Raw genomic sequence first — 22,788 nt, 5'->3', positions numbered from 1 at the left:
TTCTTTCCCCCTTTGCTCCGTTTCACTTCATTTCAGTGGCAACATGCCCCTTTCCCCCGACACAATTATTTTGCAGTGGTGAAGCTCATGCTAATACAAAACACGGAGAGCAAAACTAAGTTAAACCTTCGCAGTATCCTACTGTGGGCTCCCCTACGCCCATTATTCTCCCTGCCTGGGCTAGCTGATGGCACCGTTCGCATGCCCACTGCACCCCGGGGTGGTTTGCAGAACTGTGGCTGTGATTCCCATGAATCTTAAGATTTTTTAAAGATTTTAAAGGAGTGAAATATCGGTAAATAAATTAACGTGGAAGCAAAGCCTAGGTGACCAGGGGAAAGGCAAAAAAAAAATTAATCTGATGTAGAAATTCCTGAGTTGAGCAGCTCCGCCGCGCTGAACCAGCAGCACAGGGGGGTCTGCACCGCGTCTGGTCGCGGTTTGAACCCTGTGATCGTTTCACATCTGGGCAGATGTTGCCCGTTGTAATTAAAAGCGGTGGTTCTCGGCGAGGAGACGGCCTTGGCACCGGCAGCCCGCCGGGAGGAACCGCGGGGCGGAGGCGCTGAAGGCCGCGGTACCGGCTGCCCCCACCCCGCCCCGGCGAGCCCCGGCCCCGGCCGCGGGAGGCGGCGCCTCTCGGGGAGGCGGGCCGGGCCGGGCCGGGCCGGCCGGCGCTGCCTTCCGGGGCTCGGCACGGCGGCGGCGGGAGCCGGGCAGGATGCGCTCCGCCGCCCCGCTGCTGCTGCTCTCGGCCTGCCTGCTGCTGCTGCCGCTGTTGTTGCCGGCCGCGCCCGGCGCTCGCGGCAGCCAGGAGCCGGCGGCGGGCCCGGTGCCGGCGGTGAACGGCAGCCGCCTGCCCGCCGAGCCGGCCGGCGCGCCCGGTAACCACAGCGGGGCCCAGCTCAGCCCCGTGCCCGCGCTGCTCCGCGACCTCTCCGCGCTGAAGGCCGCCGTCATCGGGGCCTGCGCCCTCACGGCCGCCCTCATCGCCTGCCTCCTGCTCCGCGTCTTCAGGTAGGGCCCGGACGGGCCGCGCCGCGCCCTCCCCCGGCAGGTGCCGGTGACGGGCCAAGGCCTCCGCCCACGGCCTCGGGGCTCCCCCGGCCGAGGACGAGGGGGGGAGCCGGGGGTCGGGTGGGCTCCGGCCCACGCGGGAAGCCCGGGCGGTACTGGGCTCCTCGGCTGTTAATAGTATTTTTAAAGCCCGACTTCGAGCACGGCACGTGTAAATGCCTCATGAACCTCCTGGGGGGCGTGTAGGGGAGTCGCTGGCCTCACAAATCTGCATCTTCCTGCAGAAAAATAGGGCAGGAGTTGGGTTCCGAGTGGCTTTTTTCAGGCGTGGGGTACACGAGTCCCGTCTCTGTGGTGGGCTGGGACCGGCATGGGCACAAACTGAAACACGTGAAGCTCAATCTGAACATACAAAAATATGTGGGGTTTTTTTTGCTGTGAGGGTGGTGGGTCACTGGGAAAGGTGGCCCAGGGAGGTTGTGGAGCCTCCATCTGTGGAAATACTCAAAGCCCAACCAGACAGCCAGCTCTGGGTGGCCCTGCTTGATCTGGAGAGGTCCCGTCCAGCCTCAGCCACGTGCGTCCTGTGCACCCATGGGATAATGCAGATGCTACTGCTGCAGTAACTCGTGCTGGGTAAAAAAGACAAATCTTTTGTTTTCCTTTTAACGAAGCTTAAGTAGATAGGCTTGAGGAGGTCCAGCATAGCCAAAAGCAGGTGTTGGTTTAGACCACAGCCCTGATTTGACTGGAACTGTGGTGTGTAACCAAACTCCCTGATGTTTCAGTCGGGTAGATTGCTGATGGATGCAAGCTCCTGCTCCCTGCACAGAAGGGAAGACACTCCTGGTCGCTCGCAGAGCCGGGAGAAGTTCTGGTGAGCAGCAGAAAGCTGGGCAGAGGTTTGCATCTGCATGGTGCTCCTATCTAGTCCATCCAGTGCGGTGTAACCGGTGCAGGCCAGTTCATTCACTGCCCTTCACACTGCTGAAGTGGGTTGGTGCTGGCGCGTGCTTGGGTTATCCAGGCAGCCCTTGAAACACATGTAATGTCTTCTGCTGTGAGGGACACGAGCAAATTAAACTCAGTGCCTTTAGAAAGCCAGTCTTCCTCTCGGCTTGTTGCAGGAACAGAAGAAAAGCAAATATGAAAACTCCATTTGGCACTGTTAGCGTTAATTATTATTTATCTCAGGGTAGTGGTGAGAGTCCCCATGGTGCACTAGAGGCTGTCCCAGACTTATGCAGTCTACAGATAAAAACTTGTGCCCAGCTTTGCCAGGAAGATTGCAAACTTTCAGTAAACAGTCGTCTGACTTCTAGGTAGGGGCAGCAGGAAGGAGCCCGGAGAGCAGAGCAGCAGGCTCTGGGCAGCAGGGAGGAGGTGTGTGCCACATCTCAGGTGACAGAAGCAGCTGAACAAGTGGAGTTGGCGAATTCTTCCGTGTTCTGTCTTCAAGCAGCTCCTTTGTATTTACATGCTGGCTGCAGCTGAATGCTCTGCTTCTCCTGCTTTTGAATTAATTCTGTGTAGGAAGGGCAGTGTTCACAACAGCAGTGTTATCAAGTGCAGTCTTAAAGACCTAAATGATAAGAACTGATATTTTCTAAAGAAATTGACGTTTAACTAAATTATTCTTATGTGTTGCAGCAGCTGGCAAAAGACAAATAAATTTGCTCATTAAAGTAAGGTGGTTCAGGAGAACCCAGTAAAATATTGAAGAGAATTCTTTTTAATCAATATAACTACTTTGCAGCTGTATAAAGTTGTCATGGACAAACTCAGCAGAATTGGTAGTAGGTGTATGAGCTAGAATTAGGAAGTCTATAACTAAGTGCAGAATGAAGAGAAGTTTCTGCTCCTAGTTCTCTCTGATCTTGGAGAGTTTATTTTCTCTGCCTCAGTTTCTTCTGGGTATGAAGCAAGACCTTGTGTCAAGGAGACCTGGCGTAAGGCTGAACATTTCTAGCCAAAGAAAGCAAACCAATAGCCTTTAAACACCTTTCCCTATACCATGATCAGCAAAACCAGGTCCAGGTTAAAGTCACCTTGGGAATGATGGATTAATTCTCCCATGCTGAAGTCCTCATTATGCAACTGGCCAGTTAATGCAGCATTAAAGATACGTAAAATAAAATCCCTCTGAGATCTCTCCTATACCTTTAATAGCATCTGCAAAGAAAGTGGAAAATGAAGCTTTTGGCTTCTGAGTATGTTTATCTGACAGAGCGCTTGTTTGTAAACAGTTATCCCAGCTGCAAACCAGACCAGAATACCAACAGGTATGTTTGTGCAGTGTCACCCTTGTAGCTGACAGCATAGATCGGAGGAGATTCTGTTGCAGAAGAGATGAGAGATTTACCCTCAATGAATGTAAAGCTTTTCTCCATCAGAATAAGAGCTTTGTTCGTACTTAGTCAAAAACACTGCAATTTTTTTGAAGTGTCATGGATTCCTATTAAAGAGATTTTTCCTGAAGTCCAATCTTTAATTAAACCTTCACTGTGAAATTGCTCTGGGTTGCTGGAAGTAAATTATCCTTTTAGGTATGGGTTGTAGACATGAAATGAACTAGTGAGTGGCGAGATATTCTTGTCACAGGCATTGGATTTATTTTTTTATACGTCTCACTTCTATATATTTTTATTTATAAATTATTTTCCTTTTTTTCGTTCATGGATATATTTCTCCAGCTTTCCAGCTCTGTTTTTAAGACAACGCTCAGGGATTCCTCTTCATTCCCTTTGGGAATGTTATGCTCTGAATCCATCTGATGGTTTGTGATTCAAAATGTGGTATCACCCAAAGTGGTCTGAATGTCCTTTCTCTTTGTAGCGACTAGGGACCAGGAAGGCCAGCCAAGACTTTGCTACTTTTCTACATGTGTCAGGGCTTAATTTGCTCCAGTAGGTTTCTTTTTGGCAAGCTCAGTTCTGGGCTCTCTTTCTTTCCTATACCCCTGGGCACTGCATGCTCCCAAACCAAAAGCATTTCACAGCAGACCAAATTTCATGTTATTCCCAATCAAATAGTTGGGGAAGTTGCATTACCAAGAAACACACTGTCTTGCAACAGCTTATGAACAGTTTATGCAGTTAAATTCACTCTTTGATCTATGTTTTTGATTTTGCCTTTCTACCCCCACATTCTGCCCTGTTTCTCTCTCCTGGTGCAGCTCAGTTCATTTCATTGCAATACAATTCTTGGGATCAGCTCCCAGGAAACATAATTTTTCAGATGTGGCTATCTGTGCTGGTAGACCATATGCCTTCTAGGGAAACTGGATAAGTTACTTCTGCTCAGATGGGCCAGCTGAAAGCAACCCAAAGCTTTAGTTGCAGAAAAGTGTGGGCTGTGTTTGCTACGTGTCTTGACCTGCCCTTGAATGAAGAGAACCCAGACTAGAAATGGCTGCTGCTTATCTAGATTTTTAGAGAGAAGTTACCTGCTTATTTTGTAACTCATTGCTTTGTTACATTGCTTGTTCAGTTTTGATTTTTTCCTCAAATAGCACTTTTAGCTTAGTTTTCCAGTAATTGCAAAACTGGTATAAATTACTGAGATCGAGGAGAGAAGTTCAAGCATATGATCACAGGATACAAGACCCATTGTTCTATGAGCTGGGCAATTGCTCCAGGCCATGCAAGGCTTAACCCCAGAGAGTTTGGCTGATTTAAAATTAGTTGTATTATAACCAGTTAGAGTACTCCAGCAAAGACAAGACCTTTGCCAGGAACAGGAAAGAAAAACTCACCATTAAAATGACCTCAAATGGAGAAGAAAAAAATGCCAATAAAACAACCAACCCCCCAAACATATATTTGTGACCCACGTTGAAAGCTTCATTTAAGCTGCATGTAGTTTAGTTAGGGCCACAGAGAATGACAAATGGGACATTGGTCCTGGGTCTCAGAGGCCCTGTCTTTGGGGAGACTGGATTGTCTTGATATGAGCATGACGGCGAACTGGCTGAAGGAAAGGAGAGGGGATCGCTGTCCCGTACTGTCTTGGGCTCTTTACAGCTCTGATGTGAGCAGTCACAGCAGAGGATGAATGCTCTTGTAAGATTCACTGCCTTGAAGAGTTTTGGTAGATCATAAAAGTTTTATAGCTCTGCCCTATAGAACAAGGATACTTCTCGAGCACATCTCAGATGATGTTGGTGTTACTGTGCTGTGATGTTTGGAGATGCATGCTGGCCCTGGTACTGACCACCAGATGTGAGTGGCTGTATTTTAATTACTTGTAGACATCACTGCTTCATTGAACCACAGCAATATCCCATTTAGGTCTTCCTGAAGTTATTCCCAGCCGCAGTCTCTGATCCATCCCTCCTATTAGCAGTGCAGTTAAACAAGTGGGACCTTCTGCTCTGTGTGACCACGTATGTTCCATCTTAAGGACTTGATTGTTAGAAAACACAGCACCTTCAGTTAGGTACAGCAAACGTATCTCCAGAAAACATGTGAGGACTTCGCTTCGTGGTTTAACTTTGTTGTATACAGCACTATCCAGAGAGCAGAGATACCCAGACAGATCAACACTAATGAAATACTGCTCATCTAATTCATCAGCTGGTAATAAGCCTGGAGTTTCCCCAGGTTTATCTTTCCATAATTTTTTTTTAACTGCTAAGGGAGCCCATTAACAGCAAATAAACTGGTCCCAATTCCATTCCCGATATAACATTGCTGCAGTTCTAGGAGGAAGGTTGTAGCTGGTTTAATTAGATTTCCAATAAGCACTCTGCTAAGAAGGGATAGGGTTTTTTTTCGGTTTTTCTTTTTTTCCACGGGACGGTTCCCTCCCTCTGCATCTCTTGCCAGGAAGTGTTAATGCTGGATTAGAAATGCAGAGACCTCTCTCTGGGTCAAGAAAAGCATTATCTTTGAATATTGGGGTTGTTGACTAAAATAGCTTACAGGCGTAAATAATATAATGAACTAGTGAGTTGACTTGAGCATTTACTCCACCACATGATGCCTCAGAAAGGAGGATGAAGTGCTGCATATGACTGGTGCTTGATCAAAATAGCCCCCGGTCAAAATACAGAGACACAAAGTCAGCGTTCTGCTCCAGCCCGTCTCTGTGTGTTGTCCCACGCCGCGTGGTGGAGGGAGTAAATCTGATTTCTGATGGGCCTGACCCTGGTGTGGTGTGCGGTGCGGGAGGCATTCGAGCCTGAGGGCAGTGCCAGTGTGCGAGCACCGCTGTGGCTGAACAGCTCAGGAGGAACTGGAAACAGCCCCCCGCATCGGGCCAAGTGTGTTATTCCTCATCTTCTCTCAATTAAGTGCTGTGCTCACTGTGCCTGCCTGCTGTTAACACCAGCGAGTTGGTGATGGTGGGAGCAGCACTGGGTCTAAAGTGAAAGGTCAGTATCCCTGGCTGCAGTTAACTTTTCTTACTTTTATCTCCTCATGATGATTCAGGACCTGTAGCATCCCCTTCTAATTATGGGGGGTGGCTGAAGTCGGACAGCAGAAGCAGTGTGATTTTTTTGAAGTGGAAGACAGTTTGCTGCACTGCAATACCCAGTACCGCTTCTACCTTGGCTAAACCACGTGGGGAGCATTTCAGCTTGTTGTTATGCAAGGGGCATACTCTGACCACAGCTTCTAGCACGCTTCTTGTTTGCTTTAAAAAAACCCACACAAAACGAACGTGGCTGTAAAGGAGATCCTCTCTTTGCCCATGAGGGCTAACGTATCCTGATCCTATCCCGGGAGGTCTCCAAAGTTCATGAAACATTTATATTCTGTAGTTCCTGCCCTGTGCTACTCCGCTGACTCTGCTGTCTGTCTGCACACAAAAGATGCTGCATGGTCCCACCCGCTGGATAAAGTGCTTTTCCTTTTGCGTTGTCATTACTGATGATTACAGGGATCCTACCGAGATTTGGGGAGTTGTAATGTGCAACGGTTTCCTGACGGGCAGGCTTATTTTGTGTGCATGTAGGGACGCTCCCAAGGCTTTCCTTTAAATTTAGCTTGGGTAATTCTTCTAGTATTTATGAAGCCTAGGGGAGTCGTTCAAATGAGCAAGTGTGAGAAAACGGACCACTGAAAAGTGCAGATTAACGACAAATTAGCTAGGTAATCTGGTGTAGAATTAATAGAGGAAGAAGAGGTGAGGAAAGACCCTTTTGCTATGCCAATGGCAAACAACTGATTGTAGCGGCTTAGCCAAAAAACAGCAGCTCGTTGAGCTTCCTCCCTTTTCTAAATGAGCGCTGTGATTAAGAGGGTTGTGGAGGATTAATAGATGACTGTGCAGCGAGTTCTGCTCCAGGTCCTCTTTAAAGTGTAGCCCAAATAGACTAATTAATGGCTGGAGGCTAAAGGGTTCCAGTGTTCCATTTCTAAAAATATCTATTCTGCAGTAATTGCTTTGAACACTCTAATATTAACTGTTGTAAAATGAACTCCATAGAATAAGTTATGTTTTCTAATGGAGGGACTGAGGGAGGATGTCTCTCAATAAAGCAGGCTTGATATGCAGGTAGGGTCTTAAAGGGGTGAACCTGTGGACTGTACATGTAAGGCAGAGTGGTAAAGCTGTGCTTGGTTTGTTCTGACAGGGTAGACACAGGTTAGTTTTGGTGTATGTTTAGGCTTCACAGCGTGAGTAAATGTTTCTTGTAAAAGCAATGCATTACCTGTAAGATGAGACCTCCCTGCTTCACTTTACTGCTAGGTCTTGGCTGAGAAGCAGAATAATATAGAGAAGTGTTTGCAAAAAGGATTTTCAAGTGTTTGGGTTAAGAGTCCTACTGTATTGGATATAAAATTGCTTGTTTCAACAATAGCAGTAATAGAACAAACCACCCTGTGCTCTACAGGACACAGCGGCACAGATTGCTGCAAAGATTAGACGACAGGAGATGACTTTCTTCTTGCTTCTAATGCAACCTTGGCCTCCAGAACAGGGAGGAAATGCGAACTGCTCCATCCCAAGGGCTGGGACCTGTTTGTTCAGCCTTGGACTACTGCCCAAAAGCAATGCTAGGCAGAGGCACTGAGACTTCCACGTCAGAGCTGTTCACCGATTTAAATTTCCTTTACTTTAAGCCTGGAAGGGACTGTTGCAGGGGAGATGTAAATGCAGGGCTTGAGTCCCAGTCTCTCTGTAATACTCACACCTTGGTTCTTGTCACTGTGTAGCTCGTTAAAAGGCATCTGTTCATGATGCAAAAATGGCAATGTTGAATCGGGCACACCTTGCATGACGTGCCAGGGCAAGGCTTCTTGACTTGTGCTGTCTGCTTGGAGCAGTAGTTGTGATTACCAAAACTTAAGGGCTGCTTGCTTGTGCCTGCACTGACTCCCTTCTTGTGCTTGGCAGTCCCAGTTTTGTTTTATAAAAGGTGAAGGGGAAAATGCTGCAGTTTGTTAACCAAAACCATCCACTTTTCTCCCTGAAGGCTAGCTGTACACATCAGCTCCTTCTTTAATGTGTAATCACAAAACTGGATTCATGCATGAGCAGTGTGACCCTCCTAATATGCATGAAAGGAGCAGGTGAAGTAGAAAGGACCCACGCAGTTCAAGCTAGAGGCAGAGAATTAGTTGAAAAGCCACAAACTTAGGGTTTGTTAATTGAAAGTAAGTATTAGAAAATAGATCTCTCAAAACCGTGGGATGCGCAGGTGCCTGAGCATCTCCATCTCAAAAGGAAAGTAAGGCTGGTGTCTATAGGAGGAGAGGCGGTAGGTACAGTTAGCTTCGAGTGCTAGTTGATTATTTTTCATAGCACTGAAACAGCGTAGAGCTTGAAACTTCTCAGATAAGACTCAGGGTTGTTGCTCTGGAAGTCCTGAGCTTGGCCTGATAGCAAGAAAAGAGAGCAGGCTGTTTGTACCCAAACATCACCACCCCTTTGCTCCTTGTAATCCTGCCTATAGCATTCCCCTGTCTCAGCAGGGCTTAACCTGGGCTTTCTCATCTAAACGTGTTCGCTAAACCATTGGCTGCTTCAGCTGATAAGCCCACATCTCACTTATTGAGGGTGGCAGCAGGAGGACTCAGTGGGCTGCTGTGCTCATATGCCTGTCCTGGATGCCAGAGGATCTCTGGTTTGTCAGCAGCTGAAAGACTGACATTGATCTGGATTGCAGTGGATGAGAAGCTGCGCTCTGCACTCATGGGCACAAGCGGTGGCCTTGGAAAGGCAGCGTGAGGGGGTGCAGGCTGGCTCCACAGCCTTCGTGTCTGGGGAGGGCTGAATCAAACAGAGCAGTGATTCAGTGTTGGTGGAAACAGCTTCAGCCCCTCCAAGGAACACTGTATAAAGATGATGCTTCCTTTCCCACCTCTGTGTTTCAGGTCTGGCAAGAGGATTAAGAAGACCAGGAAGTATGACATAATCACCACTCCAGCTGAGCGGGTAGAAATGGCTCCTCTGAATGAAGAAGATGATGAGGATGAAGACTCAACAGTGTTTGATGTGAAATACAGGTACTGCTGCGAGCCCGTCCGGTCAGGCTTGCTCACTGAGCTCTTACTAGGGAAGACAGCTCTTTTTTTTCTCTGTTGGGCCAGCTTGGCAGAGGTGAGGCAGTCACAGTCTCTCTTTCACTTTGCCCAAGCTTTATCACTCTCCTTTCCAGTCCCTCTGCCTGGTTTCTCAGCACACGCTGCTCTGTACTCTGCTCTTGTAATATGCACATCGCTACCCCTAGGCTGTCTGCCCTCCTCTTTCCTCTGCAGAGCAGCACAACGGGATACACGTGCCCCAGATAGCTAACAAGGTTTAACGGGCTGAACTTCCCCTCTCAGGGCAGCTGTTGGCAGTCCTTCCTGTGCGCTCTCAGTGTCTACGCACGCACCGCATGGAGGGCTGTGCATCAAGGGCAGCTTTACCAGGCGCTGCCATTGCCCTGAGCCTGGGAGGGAAATGATGGCGAATCTCCACCAACCTCTGTGTTTGTACCAGAGTGCTCTCATGTTGTTCTGTGACAAAGAGAGGACTGTGGTGTATTGCTTATGTTGTTAGCAGTTATCCCTTAGCAACAAACTTTCCTTAAATGTCTTTGTCTTTTTTGAGATAGAAGCGGTGTGACAACCCAAAACTTTTGGTGCCTATTCTGGGCTTGAGATTTATAGCAACCACTCAGCACATAAAGATGTTGTGCATTGATTTATGGCATCGGGGTATCTGCATCTTTTATTTTTATTTGCATCAAGCCATCCACAGCATTTGAGTTGCATTCTCATCCAAATAAGGCCTATTCTAAAATCTGTCTCACTTTGGCTGAAATAAGCTCTCCTAATTATAAAAACACAGATCTTGACAACTCCTAACTGGAGATTTTACAGACTTTACTCATGTTGCCCATCTCCTAACTTTGGAAAGGGAGAACAACACATATGTTCTAAGCACACGTGTGCCAGCATCTAAAACACACGTCACCGCATGCTCTGCTGGTCATTTTCAAAATAACCATGTCATTTCTCTATAAAAGTCAGGCAATAGTTGGAAGCCATGAAACAATGAAGGGTGTGAGTAGTGCCTTTATGCATAAATAATTAGTTCTTGAATTAGAAGACTCCTGTCAGTCCTTGTCTGCCTGTTGCCATTCTCTGTAGCTGCCCTGTGTTCACACTAATCATTTCAGCTTACGCAGTTTTTACTTTGGGACCGAGCTTTGTTAAACCCAGAGTGCAGAGATCTGTCTCGCCGTGGCCTGCTTTAACAGCCTGTGTCTCCTGCCCCTCTTCCTCTTAACTGAGTACTTGCAATCACGGCAGTGCTTCAGGATAAGACCCCTAATAGTAAAATACTAGATGAACAAAGAAGAGAGCTTGCTGGAAACCGTTTGGACTCACGAGAGCTGTAGTCATGTTATCTGACATTGCTTCCCTGGAGCACACACTGTGCTGATGCTTTCACAAAAGTTATTTGGTGTTCGTGGGTTCCTCCACAGTACAAATTGCTCTTTACCTTGTATGATGCTCTGTTCAGAGACCATAGGGGTTTTTGGTTCTTAGCCAGCCAGTTCTCTTTTCAGCTGTAGGAATTCCTGCTTTCTGCCACAGTGCAAAAGCCATTAAATTCCACATTTTCTGAAGTCCTTGCTGTTTCGGACATACATTTTTTAGCTCAAACAGAACTACCTCAGTTTAGAGGGAGAGGTCATCTTACAGACAACCCCTTAGTAGAACTGATTTTGGGAAGGCTTCTTTGAAGGTATGTTGGCTGTAAAAGGTATCAAGCTCTCTGGTTCCTTTGTGCGGCTTGAAGACTACATCCCCAAACAGTTCCTGTCTCCTGTCACCAATAAAGACACTTCTTTGCAAATTTGAATTGCTGAGTTTGACCATTGACATCCCCATTAAACCAGTCAGGAGGTTCTTCACAGTTGCTTGTGTTCAGGTAGGAAGAGAGGGCTAGAGCTGCAGAAAGGGCACCTCAGACATGCCTGCAGTAAGTCAGTGAACTAACTTCTACCAGGTCTTCTGCTGGAGTTCCTTCCCCAGCCCCACTGCCCCAAAACTGACATTCAGGAAATAGTTGCCTTGTGCCATCTAAGGCTTCCTTTGTTTTCTTGCAGCTGGATGCAGATTCCAGGAAGGCAGGGTAAAGAGAGGTAACTTTATCCCTCTCCGTGGTTAATGGGAGTTATAAATACATGGAGGTAGCTACAGAGCTGGAGAGATCGGCTTGTTTTGAATATTGAGCAAGTGCCTACAGCTTTAAAAGAGCCTTTGTTAATTGCCAAGTCAGGAAAACTACTTCCCCTCTCAATTATCTCAACAAAAACATTGTGCAGATGCATCAGGTGAACTTGCAGAGGTGTCACTAGGGCTGATGTATAAGCAATGGGGTGATGCTGCTGTTTGAGCTTGTTAGCCGACTAAAGCAACAAGTCATGTGTTGTAGCAACGTGGAAGCAGTTGTGATGTGGACAGGTGTCTCCTGACAAGTACACAGGGGCTAGAATATTCCACACTCTCTCTTTTATCTGTTTATCTTTTAATTCAAATGAAGGTGCATCCTTGCCAGCAGTCAGCATCAGTTGTGGCAGCTGTTCAGGTTTATTCAAGCAGCCTCCTAGCAGCGGCACTTACTTGGCTTATGGCACGACAGACTTCTGGCCTGTCTGTGCTACTAAGCCTTGGCGAGGGGATTTTGACCAGGTGCTGCTTTGGTAACTGTGCTGTTACTAGGATCGCTTTCAGAGAGGCTAAACCTCATGCAGCACGATCCCCTGGTGCGGTGCCATGGCTGACAAGAGTCATTATTCCGATTTCCTTAATTCTTTATTTCTTTGTGACACGCTGGTACTGAAAGATATGCCTATGGGCTGGACTGCCCATTGTTCAGTGTTGTAACGTATGTGCTGCCATCTCTAGATCAGAAACCAACTTTCCATAGCTGTTTAAACCTAGAATTTTCAAAGTCTCCCTGGCTCCTGAATATCACATGAAATTAGCTGGAAACTTTTGTCCTCTTCATTTTTGATTTAAAGGCTGTGAAACTATGGGGAAAATGGTCCATTCTCCATGAAGTGATGATTTGCAATGGTGTTTGCTCAGTGCTTTCCACTAGAAAGGCACCAAAGGTATTTTTTAAAACACAGGCTTCTGAGGAAACAGAGGAATGGAGTGGAAAGGGAACCAGCTCTCCAAAGAGCAACACAGCAGGGACATGTTGGCTCTGATGGACTGTACGCATTATTCAATTCAAGTGTTACTTACATGTACTGTAAGAATCTCATGCTTTCAGATGTCGAGGGTTACCACCAGCATGGCAGTAGGGAAAAATCTGAGGAGCTGGCCTGGAGTGTCATGACATTAGGTACGTCCCGTGCATAATACTAACTACATTACCCCAATATTAACCTACTCTGACTGATAGTGCAGGTCACTAATAGAGTCTAGTTTTGGGTTGGTAGCATACGTCTTTGCTGAGGATGATGTGGGTAGGCTCTGGGCTGGTTTGTTTGAGGTCCCCTCCCATCATTGAAAGATCTGTACTGGTACTTGCATCTTCGTTTGGGGGAGTAATTGAGATTCCGTGCTGTCTCCCCCATGTAATGCAAACAGCACTCTAATTAAACACCAGTTGGTGTCTAAGCGACATATACCTCTCCAATTGTTCTCATGCAGTTAATTTTCTTTCCTTTAATGTTTCGTCCTTGTGTGTATTTGTTTCCAGCCTTACATGAGGCATCAAGGAACAGCAGACAGTGTAAACTGGGCTGTTGGATGAAGGTTGTTGCTTTTTTTTTTAAATTTTTTTTTTTTCCAGGAGGCTTTAAGGTTTTGGGCTCCTGGTAGATCCCAGCCCCCACCTCCCTTGGGCTATGGAGCAATGAGAAATAACCACCTTCCTCCCATAAAGCAGACTAATGAGTTCACTTCAAAATTTTAACCAAACACAGTCCTTTCTGTGGATGCAAAAGCCACCCACTGCCTGCCTCTGACAAACGCAGAAGCGTGTGTGTGCCAGATCAGATACCCCCTTTGTGATCTCATTTCAGTAGCAGGGAGCAGTTCTGTCAATGGCCTCTCTAATCCTGCAAGCACGATTTCTGTGTGACAAGAGGCTGAAGGTGTAAATCAAAGATTGTCATAGAGCAAAGATGCCAAATCACTTAGACATTAACACTGCCTTGAAAAGCTTCATGGAAACCATTTTTTTAATATGGAGGATGGTTTTCTGTGTGTATTTGCTCTGGTATTGAAAGAGGCAGGTGGACAAGAAGTTCAGGAATTGTTCTGAAATTATTATAGAGCTACACAAAGAAAGCAAACTAAACACAGAAAGGGTGTTTGTTTCTTGATCGCCAGTTCAGTCTGTGCTGCTGAAGGCCGAAAAGTATCCCTGTCCAATTGATTTTTGGACCCCATGAACTGTATTTGTCATAATTTTCCAGATGTCAGATATTTTTTCATGTTTTCTGATGAGATTACACTTGCTGCACATCTTGGCAAATGAGTTAGTGGAAAGCTAAATCCCATCTTCCAAGTGTGCTCTTTCTCATCCCACCAATAGATCTTGATTTTAAGATTTCCCTCTCCACTTTGCTCCTTTAGCATTTTCTTTCAAGAAGGCGAGGGAAAGTTGCACGGGTTTCATGATCTCCTACTTGATGGGGCTAAGCCATTGATTCCTCAGGCCGTTGACACTGTGTGATACTTGAGAAGAGCGAAGTAAAATAGGTTACAGGCAAATGTCCCTGACAAACTGGTGTTAGCGTCCATCCCCCATCACAGAGCACTGTGCTTGTTTTGTGTAATAAGAGAAAAGAGATTAAAACAGATGCAAAAAGAACCAGTTTCTGAAAAAGTAAATAAAATTGTTAGCTTATTAAGCTTATTAACTGTAGAGTAGCTCATTGGGGGATTTCTTGTCAGCTTCAATAGAAAACTGAAAACAAGTCCTGAATAAATTCTGTGGCGACTTGCGCATGAAAGGCTTTGAAAGCACTTCAGTAATCTGGGGTATCAGCAGTCTCCTCTCCTTGCTAACTTGCGGCTGTTGGAGGCAGTGTGTTCTGCTCTTGCTACACTCGCTGAGCCCCACTGGGTGAATTTCACAACTGTCCCCACAGAGCATTGCGAGTCCAGGGAGATATGTGCCACATGAGAGCCTGGAGTCAGGGAAGAACTTGGAATTTAAATGCCAGAGCTGGGATTGTCTTAGCCCCGATGTCAGGCTCCTAAATAAGTAGTGAAAGAAAGTTTTTCTTGGGTGAATTGAAGCCTCCGTCCTTCCTGTTGGCTAAGTGAAATTCCTCAGTTTGTTTTCCACTTGGATTGTCATTTTTCTCTCTAACAGCAGCAGCACTAGCAAAATGCAGAAGAATTTTAGGAATGCATCCTCCAAAGTGCTCTTGAAAGCACACAGATTTATGTGTGAGGAGGCAGGCAGAGGGAAGAGGACAGGAACATTTATTCAACTGTCATGAGACTAGAGAGCTTTTGAGAGCTTGCAGGATGTTTTAGAGGAAGATGCACCACATGTAAAGGCTGGATTCTGGCTTCATCCCTTTTGCAGGCACTGATAGCATTGGACTGTGTTAAAACATCTTCATCACAGTTGCAGGGCTCAGCCTTTGATGTGCTCAAGTCTTTTGGGAGTCTCTGTAAAATATGAGAGTTACACTATTGGTGTCTTCTCTTTGAATACGTCCTTTCCAGATCCTGACTGCCTGTGCAGCTCTGAACGGAGCATGGTATTGTCTGCTTGTTACAGCAAGGTGTTGACTCTCAAGGGAGCAGCTCTAATAGATTTTTTGCCAGCAAAAGCCACAGGCCATTCTGGATGATGCTAGGTGAATTGCGCTGGGGTTTGTAGCAGCTTTTTTTTTTTTTCCAACAGGCAGCAGTGACAAGTTGTGTGTAAATGGAGAGGTATCATTTATCCTCGTCTGAAGGGGGTGCAAATCACTAACACAGTCAGCTTCGTACTATAAATACAAAAAATTGCTGAAGCTTTGGTGCTGCTGTTAAGGATTTCGCATGGGTCCACAGCAGGGGAGGAAAGAGATAGTCAAAAAAGCAATTTTTGTTTGGTTTTTGAAGGCCAGGCTCTTTCCTCATGCAGCTGTAACAGTCATTACAGAGCACACCACGTTCTGCTGGCGATGGACGTTCAGTCTGTTACACGCTGGTGACGCAGTCCTGCGGAAGGACTCTCGCCTCCTTCGTGGAGCGTAACAAGTTCCTATTAAGACTTTTTTTTTTTTTTTTTTAAAATGCTGAAGCAGTTAAAGCAGCAGAGTGTCAGAAGGAAGAACCATAGCAAGGAGGATAGTCCACGTGTTGGTTAGTAAGGGGCTGCACTGGTGTGCAAAAAGCTGTGAGGTCCAAGATGCTGTTTCATTTGCAGTGAAATAGCAGCTCCTCTGTGTGCACTCTGTTCTCTGGTCTGCACAGTGGCTGGTCACAGGATCTTTCAGCATCTGGGTTTTATCTGCTGTAGCTCTGCTTTTGTCTTCACTTGGACTAGCTTCTCCTGGCATGGTGTTAACATCGCACCAGTGTCCAGTGTCACCATGGAAATCAGCTGCTGGAGGGAACTGATGGCAATCGCAATGAATAACGCTGCCTTTTCCTTTGTGGCTTTTAGATTTTTTTTCCACTGTGCACATGGGTTCTCATCTCTGCCTGCAAGCTATTTAATTGCAAAGCTATAGCTGTACTAATTCTTCCTGCTTTCCAGGTAAAGCAGCTTTGTGGAGTGTTGGTGCCCTGCAAGATGTCATTCTGCTGTTGAGGGACCTGCTGAAGCCACAACTGTGAAAAGGGAGGCTTTCATCTCTGCAACGTTACAACCAAACCAAGCCTCACCTCCTCGAGGTGCTGTTTGTACAGCAGGCTATGGATCTTCTGACCAAAACATCACCATTTGGTTCCCTGGTTTCCAAACTGCTGTGTTGGGATGACCAGAGTTCCTCTTTGCAAACTCAACTCTCTCTTGCTTTAGGAGGGCTGCGGTGTCACTAAAGCATGACAAGATGCAGCCCTGTGTACCGACTTGCAGCTCATTATGGTATAAATAAGTTTTGCAGAAGGAAAAAGAAAAGGAAGATTGAACCAAGCTGCCCCAAAGACTTATTTTCTAAAATCCTAATTCAATGCTTCAGTCACTGTTAAACTTTGGTCATTGTTAAACAGATCATGTGTTTGTTTAAAAAAAAAAAAATCAAGAAGTGTATTTTTCTGGGCCTTACAGAAGTGATATATGACTTTAGGTGGTAAAAAAGTAAGCCATGCTGAAATGCCATGCGGTATGTTTAGTGTAGGATTTTTGGGGGTGGTGTGTGGGAGGTTGACTCATGTAGAAAATTTTCTTGATTTGCTACTGATTTTGTTTTTTTAAAACAATTGCACTAAGCCTTCATGACATGCTCGTTGTCCCAAGGAACTCTGATCAGACCAACTTGAATAAATGAGACCACAGGGAAACAGGAAGAATCAGGCATGCCCTAAACTACAACAATCTTGGAGTAGAGAAGATATATTTTTGTAATTTTCTGCCCTTCCACAGGGAGTAAAAACAGTGTTTTGTACTGTCCTGTGCTGACTGTAACTTGTCTACAATTCATCTATACTACCTTTTTTTTCTAAGCAGAATAAGTCCTCATGTGGAATGATTAGATTGCAGAAAGAACACCTCTTATTTTTCATGGAAGCTTCACGTAAGTGATCTTAATCTCTTATCAAACTGGAAGTTTTCCCCTACCACCTGCTTGACAAATCCCATTTAATTCAAGGAAGCGTTTTTAACCATCGCTTCCTGCTGTGCTTTGTGCTGCAGAGGTCAGGGCTGTGGGATGACACTATGAGAATTAGGTTGCCGCATCTGGATGGATCGGGTTTAGGAGACCGCAAGCATGTACGCTTTCCAGACCGTCGTTAGAAAGGGCAAACCCAACTGGTTTAGTTTCTTTACTTTGTGGTTTTCCTTTAAAGTAACCACAAATGCAGTTCAGACTTTACTGTTTACTGCACCCCTTAACACCTTTTATTTTAGGTTTTTAAGCTGGCTGGAACCTTGCTTTTCTTGGGGAATGTGTACTTTCCAGTTGTCTTAGGATTGTCCCACCCTTTGCTTGACCCTCTCCTAGCCTCCTGCAGTTACAGCCCCTCAAGGAGACTGCAGAGTTTCTGGAAAAGCACGAGCCTTGCAGCGAGCTGCCAGTTTTGGTTTTTGTTTTGTTTTGTTTTGTTTGTTGTTTTTTTTTTTGTTTTTTGAAGGCTTAGTGGGATTTGACACTTGCTGAGAACACTGAACTGCTTTGTCATGATACCGCAACCTATACCAGTTCTGTGCAGTTCCCTTGGGCCCTGCAGGCAGTAAAAAGGAGGTGAAGGGGAATTTTTTTTTATTCCTTCCCAGCAGCCAAAGTGCTTTCATCAAAGCAGCTCCCATAACACAGCTCGCTTTCCCTAGCCGTGACTCAGCGAAGGCTTTGCAAACAGTCCACTCAGCCTGGATGGAGAAAATCCCACAGCAGACTGTTGTGTTAATATTAGTCATCAAGGCAATATAAAACTGCTGTGTTATTTTCATTCATGGAATGAGTTTGAGTCATTCCGTATTACCGTTACTAAGCAATATTTAACATGTCAGCTGCGAGGTGAGGATGGTGCCATGCAGGTTGTGTTCTGGCCGGTAGGAATCGCAGGGATCGGTAGGTTGAACGATGTTGCGGCTTGAGATAAGATCTGGGGCTCTTTCCTCACCTAGGCAAAACAGGTTTCAGCCCTAGGTGGGATGATTCTGAAGGAAATATTATGTCGCTTCAGGACTAAAGTACTTTGAGGACTGGGAATTGAACTTCTTGGGCTGACTGAGTCCTTTTGAAGTCAGAGAAGTGACGATGCTGAGAAGAGAGAGAGAGGTTAAAAGCTTCTGGTTTTGTTTGCAGAAGGAGGCAATGGAGTGAGGTGTCTGCCCTGTCTGAGCAGACACCATGGCAACATGTACATGTCCACTCCTGCCAGACTCATTAAGCTGAGCATCAGGAATGCTGGAAGAGGGGTGGAGAGGGAATGAAACCTTCTCTGTGCACGAAAGAAAGGAGAGAACAAGTTATGTAGGAGAGAGATGAAATGGAAAGGTGCATAAAGGGCACTTCTCCTTTCCAAAGGTGCATAAAGGGCACTTCTCCTTTCCAAAGGTGAGTCAGTTCTTGCAGTCAGGAATTTTTCCACCAACTTCAGGTCACTTACCGAGTTAGGCTGGCAAAGGCCATCTGCTCCCCTTGCTTGTGGCTAAAAGATCCCACCGTTTCCTTGATGTGGCCAAACATCAATGGTGGACAGGGACCAGGTATTTAAGATGTTGAAGATGGCGGTGCCCAGCTGCCACTGGGATGCTCTGACTCCTTGGGGAGGTCCCAAACTGTGTGCCATAAGCTAGAAAGTGCTTACAGGGAAGCAGCAGCTGCTTGGTGGAAATAAAAGGCCAACCTCACCAGTTGCTTATGGTCATGAAAATAATCTGAATGCTTTGTTTGATACTCAGTTGCTGTTGCAAATGTGAGGCAATGTTTACCTCTACAAAAGTTGCTGTATGTGATTTAAAGTGTCTGGTTAAATACTCTATAGCTATATTTAGTTAAGATTTTAAGAGCACTTGATGTGACTCATCTAATAGTATATATATGAATATTTTTTTAATGGTAGGAATTAGTTTAAAAATAGTTTTAATAATTTGGACTGTTTGGTTCAGGTAGTTCTAGGAGTTCATTGGAGAAGAAATAGCCATTAACCACTACATGAGTGTTTTACCTTTACGTTCTGTGTATTTTACACTGCAGATTTAATCTGATAGTGACTGTAATGTGTCTTAGTATGTGCTGCTATTTTGTGTTGCATAGTCAAACTTGCTTTGTTCAAGTGCATTTTCGAAGGCGTATTTTTTTGTTACAGAAAATGAAAAGAGAAGTGTTATTACAGATGTCTGCCTGTAGCTTGCTCGCTGCTTGCAAACTCTACTGACTAGTAGCAGAGTCAAGCAGATTAGAGGCTTTCCTATTTGCACATGCTGTGCTGTGGAGGAAAAACCCTGCGCAGAATTGCAGCTTCTTTACTCCCACCACAGCCCTGTCACCGGAGATTACAGTTGAGAAGCCAGAAGTTGGTGTGCCATGCTTGCCTGCAGAATTAAGTCAGAAGTACAGAGATAGCTTTGTATTTGTTCTGTTTTTTTTTTTTCTTTTTCCCCCAGGAAGATGTGGAGATGACTGCAAACACTTGTTTAACACACTAACTTGTGCTATCCTAATGCTCAGCTTAAGCCCAAACTGACTTGTAGAAGTCTGCAAGCACTAATGAAGCTTGAACACACAAGCACTAATGCATTTAAATGATTTGTTCCTAACTGTTCCCTCTAATTCACTGTAAGTGGTATAATCTCTGCAGGGGGGCGGGCTATGGTGTGCATTAAGGGGTTTTTCTTCTGTTAGGTGAGTTTCTGCTGCTGCAGTTTTTGTGTGAGGAGTTATTTGTTTTGTGCAATTGCTTAAACTTTTTTAAAAAAATGTTTAAGAGAATTTATCATTGTGACCAAAGCTTCTTTTTCAGAAAAAATTGGTAAGATGAGTTTGAATGGACTTCTCATGTTTTAGTAGAAACTGCCATCATTAAACATGTTCTTGAAATCCCTCTTGTATTGTGTGTTATGTTTAAGGAGGAAATGGGAAAGGGGCTGTTGCTTTTTAAAGTTTGGAGAATTTGAGAGCACCTTGCTTGATCCCTCATTAGAGGGCTGCAAGTCCCTTTGTCCCATGACCCTGAAACAGAGTGTGACAAGGGGGAAAACTGGTTTTAGCAGCATGGTAGAGAAATATGTTTAATCACACAAAGTCCCCATCAACCATCAAGAAGCTAGGCTTACATCTGGATACAAAAGGCAAAAACCTCTGCGATAGGGAAGATATCTCAGTACCTTCGACTCCCAGAGTGTCTGGTACCTTGGAGCCCACAGACCACGGACCTGTTGTCCTAAACTCCAAGCCCAGTTGAGCAAACCAAGCCATGTCCCCTCCCTGGGGTGGCCAGGCCACACCACAGCCATTAAGCAGACTTCCTTCCACTTTAGTCTTGCTTGACCAAGTTCCCTGTCTCTGAAGCAATTTTGCCTTGTGGCTTTCAGAGCATGGTGAGATGCTGAAGTGCTAGAGATAAGGATCACGGCAATGTGAGGCTTGTGTGTTTGTTGTGCATGTTTTAGCAGCACTCTGAAGACCCTTTTCCTCTTGCACTATTTTTACATGAAGTCAGACACTCCGAGACCCTGGAGCAGCTACAGGACAGACTGATCCAGTACCCCAGGGATGAATCAGCTCTGCCTCTCTCCTCTTCCACATACCATGTGATTGCTTCTGCCTTGATGTCTTCACCTCTTTCATAGTAGTAGTCTAAGAGAAATTCAGCACTGCAGACAAAAGGCTGCTGCTGTCCAGCTGGTACCTTTTAAATTATGTCCTGTCAGTAAAGTAAAGCTCTATCTAACTCAAAATACTTGTCAAAATGCTGTCAGGCCTCAGCCATGAGCAAGCTGTTGTGCAGCAAAGCTGGTTTGGGTAGGAAGTTCAAGGGCCATCAAGGTGAGCCTCAACCTAACGCTGAGCCATGGCTAAACAGGACAGGCCCCCCCCCTTAACATAGGCTGCAGAAGTGAAGATGTCACCTCATGGAAAGGCAGGAGCTGCAATCTCTGTGTGTACTTACCTTTCTGATGAGGTGTCAAGTGGAAGATGAGCAAATGACCAAAAAATCCAGTGTAAATTATTAGCTAAGAGCTGAAAAGCTAGAGCTTGATGAAGATGATTGCAGCTGGGGCTCTGGGCAGAAAGGGGGAGGCTCAGTTTAGCCCTTTCTGAGTATTGACGTGGGGGAAGCCTGAAGCTACAACTAAGTTCTTGCAGAACAAAGATTTTTCTCAGACAAGTCTTCAGATATATGTTTTTTTAAAATGGATCCTATTAAAGGGGTATTTCTCCAATATCTAGAAGAGTTCTGCATGGGCCAGAGTATAACATAACTTCCCCTCTCTCCTGTACATGGCTGTTGCCACCTTCATACAAGCTGCTGCTCTTATTAGCAAGTCTGGTGCAAGTGTGAGGTTAACTTAAGGGAGCTGTCTACAACCCTGGAAAAGCGAGGGGGTGCCTTGTGTTTCTCAGTGCCAGTGATCTTTGGATGCCTTGAAACTGGTAACTGCAAAATAGTCAGCGATGTTTGGCAAGTGCTATCAGAGAGACATTAGCTTAACACTGAGGTGATTTGAATTATGCCTGACAACGAGCTCTGCTAAGAATATGAAACAGCTCTAATTGCTTAAGACCAAGTGGTCTGTAACTAGGCTGCACAGAAACATCACTGAAGGTAGTTCATCTCCCTATCAGCTGGCAATTACCAGTTTCTGAGACCAGAAACTTCTAGCTCTGCTTTCTAACAGACATCTACTCCTCTGAGCTCAGCCAACTAAGTGCCCGGTTGGCTCGCTTCTCCAGTGACCATTTGCTTGTGGCATCTTAAATGAGCTGAATAAAATTCAAAACAGCACTTCTATCCCATGAAAAACAACTCTTCAGTTCCAGAAAGCAGTACAGAAGGGGTGGCCATTGCTTTTAAAGCTAAGAAGCAAAGGGTCTTGAAAAACACAGATGCAGTCTTGATGGCTTACGAGGCACAAAGCTGGTTTCTAGGCTTTTTGCTCCCCTCCTGCCCATTTCTCATAAGCCATCTTGTTCACTCACGTCCCTCCACACTGGGGGACTGGCAGCACAGGGGAGCCCAGCTCCCCCCAGCTCCCGGGGGAGAACCCGCTTAGGCTGCGAGTGGATGAGGCAGGGGAAGGCAGGTCCTGAGGGGCTTGAACAGCTGCTTCACAGCTTCAACCAGCATGTTTAATCTCTATTTTGGAAGAGATTACAATCTTAACTGCCAGCCTTCAAAGGCTGCCAGCCCTGTTTTGAGAATACACTCCTAGCTGTTGCCTGTGGCTGCCCACTCCATCCCTCCCAATGACGGAGGAAACCCACTGATCTGCGTATGAAGCAAGGACTAGGGTTCCCTGGCCAGGGTTTCAGCTCTGCAGCGTGCGGATGGGAGACTGTTGGTTTGAAAGATGAGGAGGGATAGAGATTAGATGACCTACTGCACCATTTCAGCCAGGCTGATTTATTTTAAGGCTTTTATATGAAGGGTAACACATATCATCTACTTAAAGCTCTTCCTGACTCCTCTGGGCTTCTTATGCTGGCTCTTTCCAGCTAATTTAATTCAATGTACATGTTGTTATTCT

The 22,788-nt window shown here is 45.7% G+C and overlaps 1 protein-coding gene across 1 annotated transcript; it reads left to right on the top strand.

Annotated features, from left to right (window-relative positions):
• The first annotated feature begins 698 nt into the window (after positions 1–698).
• Positions 699–20,137, top strand: FAM174B (family with sequence similarity 174 member B). Its single transcript, XM_068410831.1, has 3 exons — positions 699–1,017; positions 9,342–9,473; positions 16,189–20,137. The coding sequence occupies exons 1-3, from the start codon at positions 722–724 to the stop codon at positions 16,190–16,192; spliced, it is 432 nt and encodes a 143-aa protein (XP_068266932.1). The 5' UTR covers positions 699–721; the 3' UTR covers positions 16,193–20,137.
• Positions 20,138–22,788: the final 2,651 nt, after the last annotated feature.

Source organism: Nyctibius grandis, chromosome 11, assembly GCF_013368605.1.
Source record: "Nyctibius grandis isolate bNycGra1 chromosome 11, bNycGra1.pri, whole genome shotgun sequence".
NCBI lineage: Eukaryota > Metazoa > Chordata > Aves > Nyctibiiformes > Nyctibiidae > Nyctibius > Nyctibius grandis.
The sequence above is the reverse complement of the archived record's forward strand: the minus strand, read 5'-3'. Positions and strand labels throughout refer to the sequence as shown.

Bases quoted from the DNA above. Each gene is read 5' to 3' on its own strand.
- FAM174B (XM_068410831.1), top strand. From the start codon at position 722: ATGCGCTCCGCCGCCCCGCTGCTGCTGCTCTCGGCCTGCCTGCTGCTG. The intron at 1,018-9,341 runs GTAGGGCCCGGA...TCTGTGTTTCAG, and splicing joins CTCCTGCTCCGCGTCTTCAG to GTCTGGCAAGAGGATTAAGA.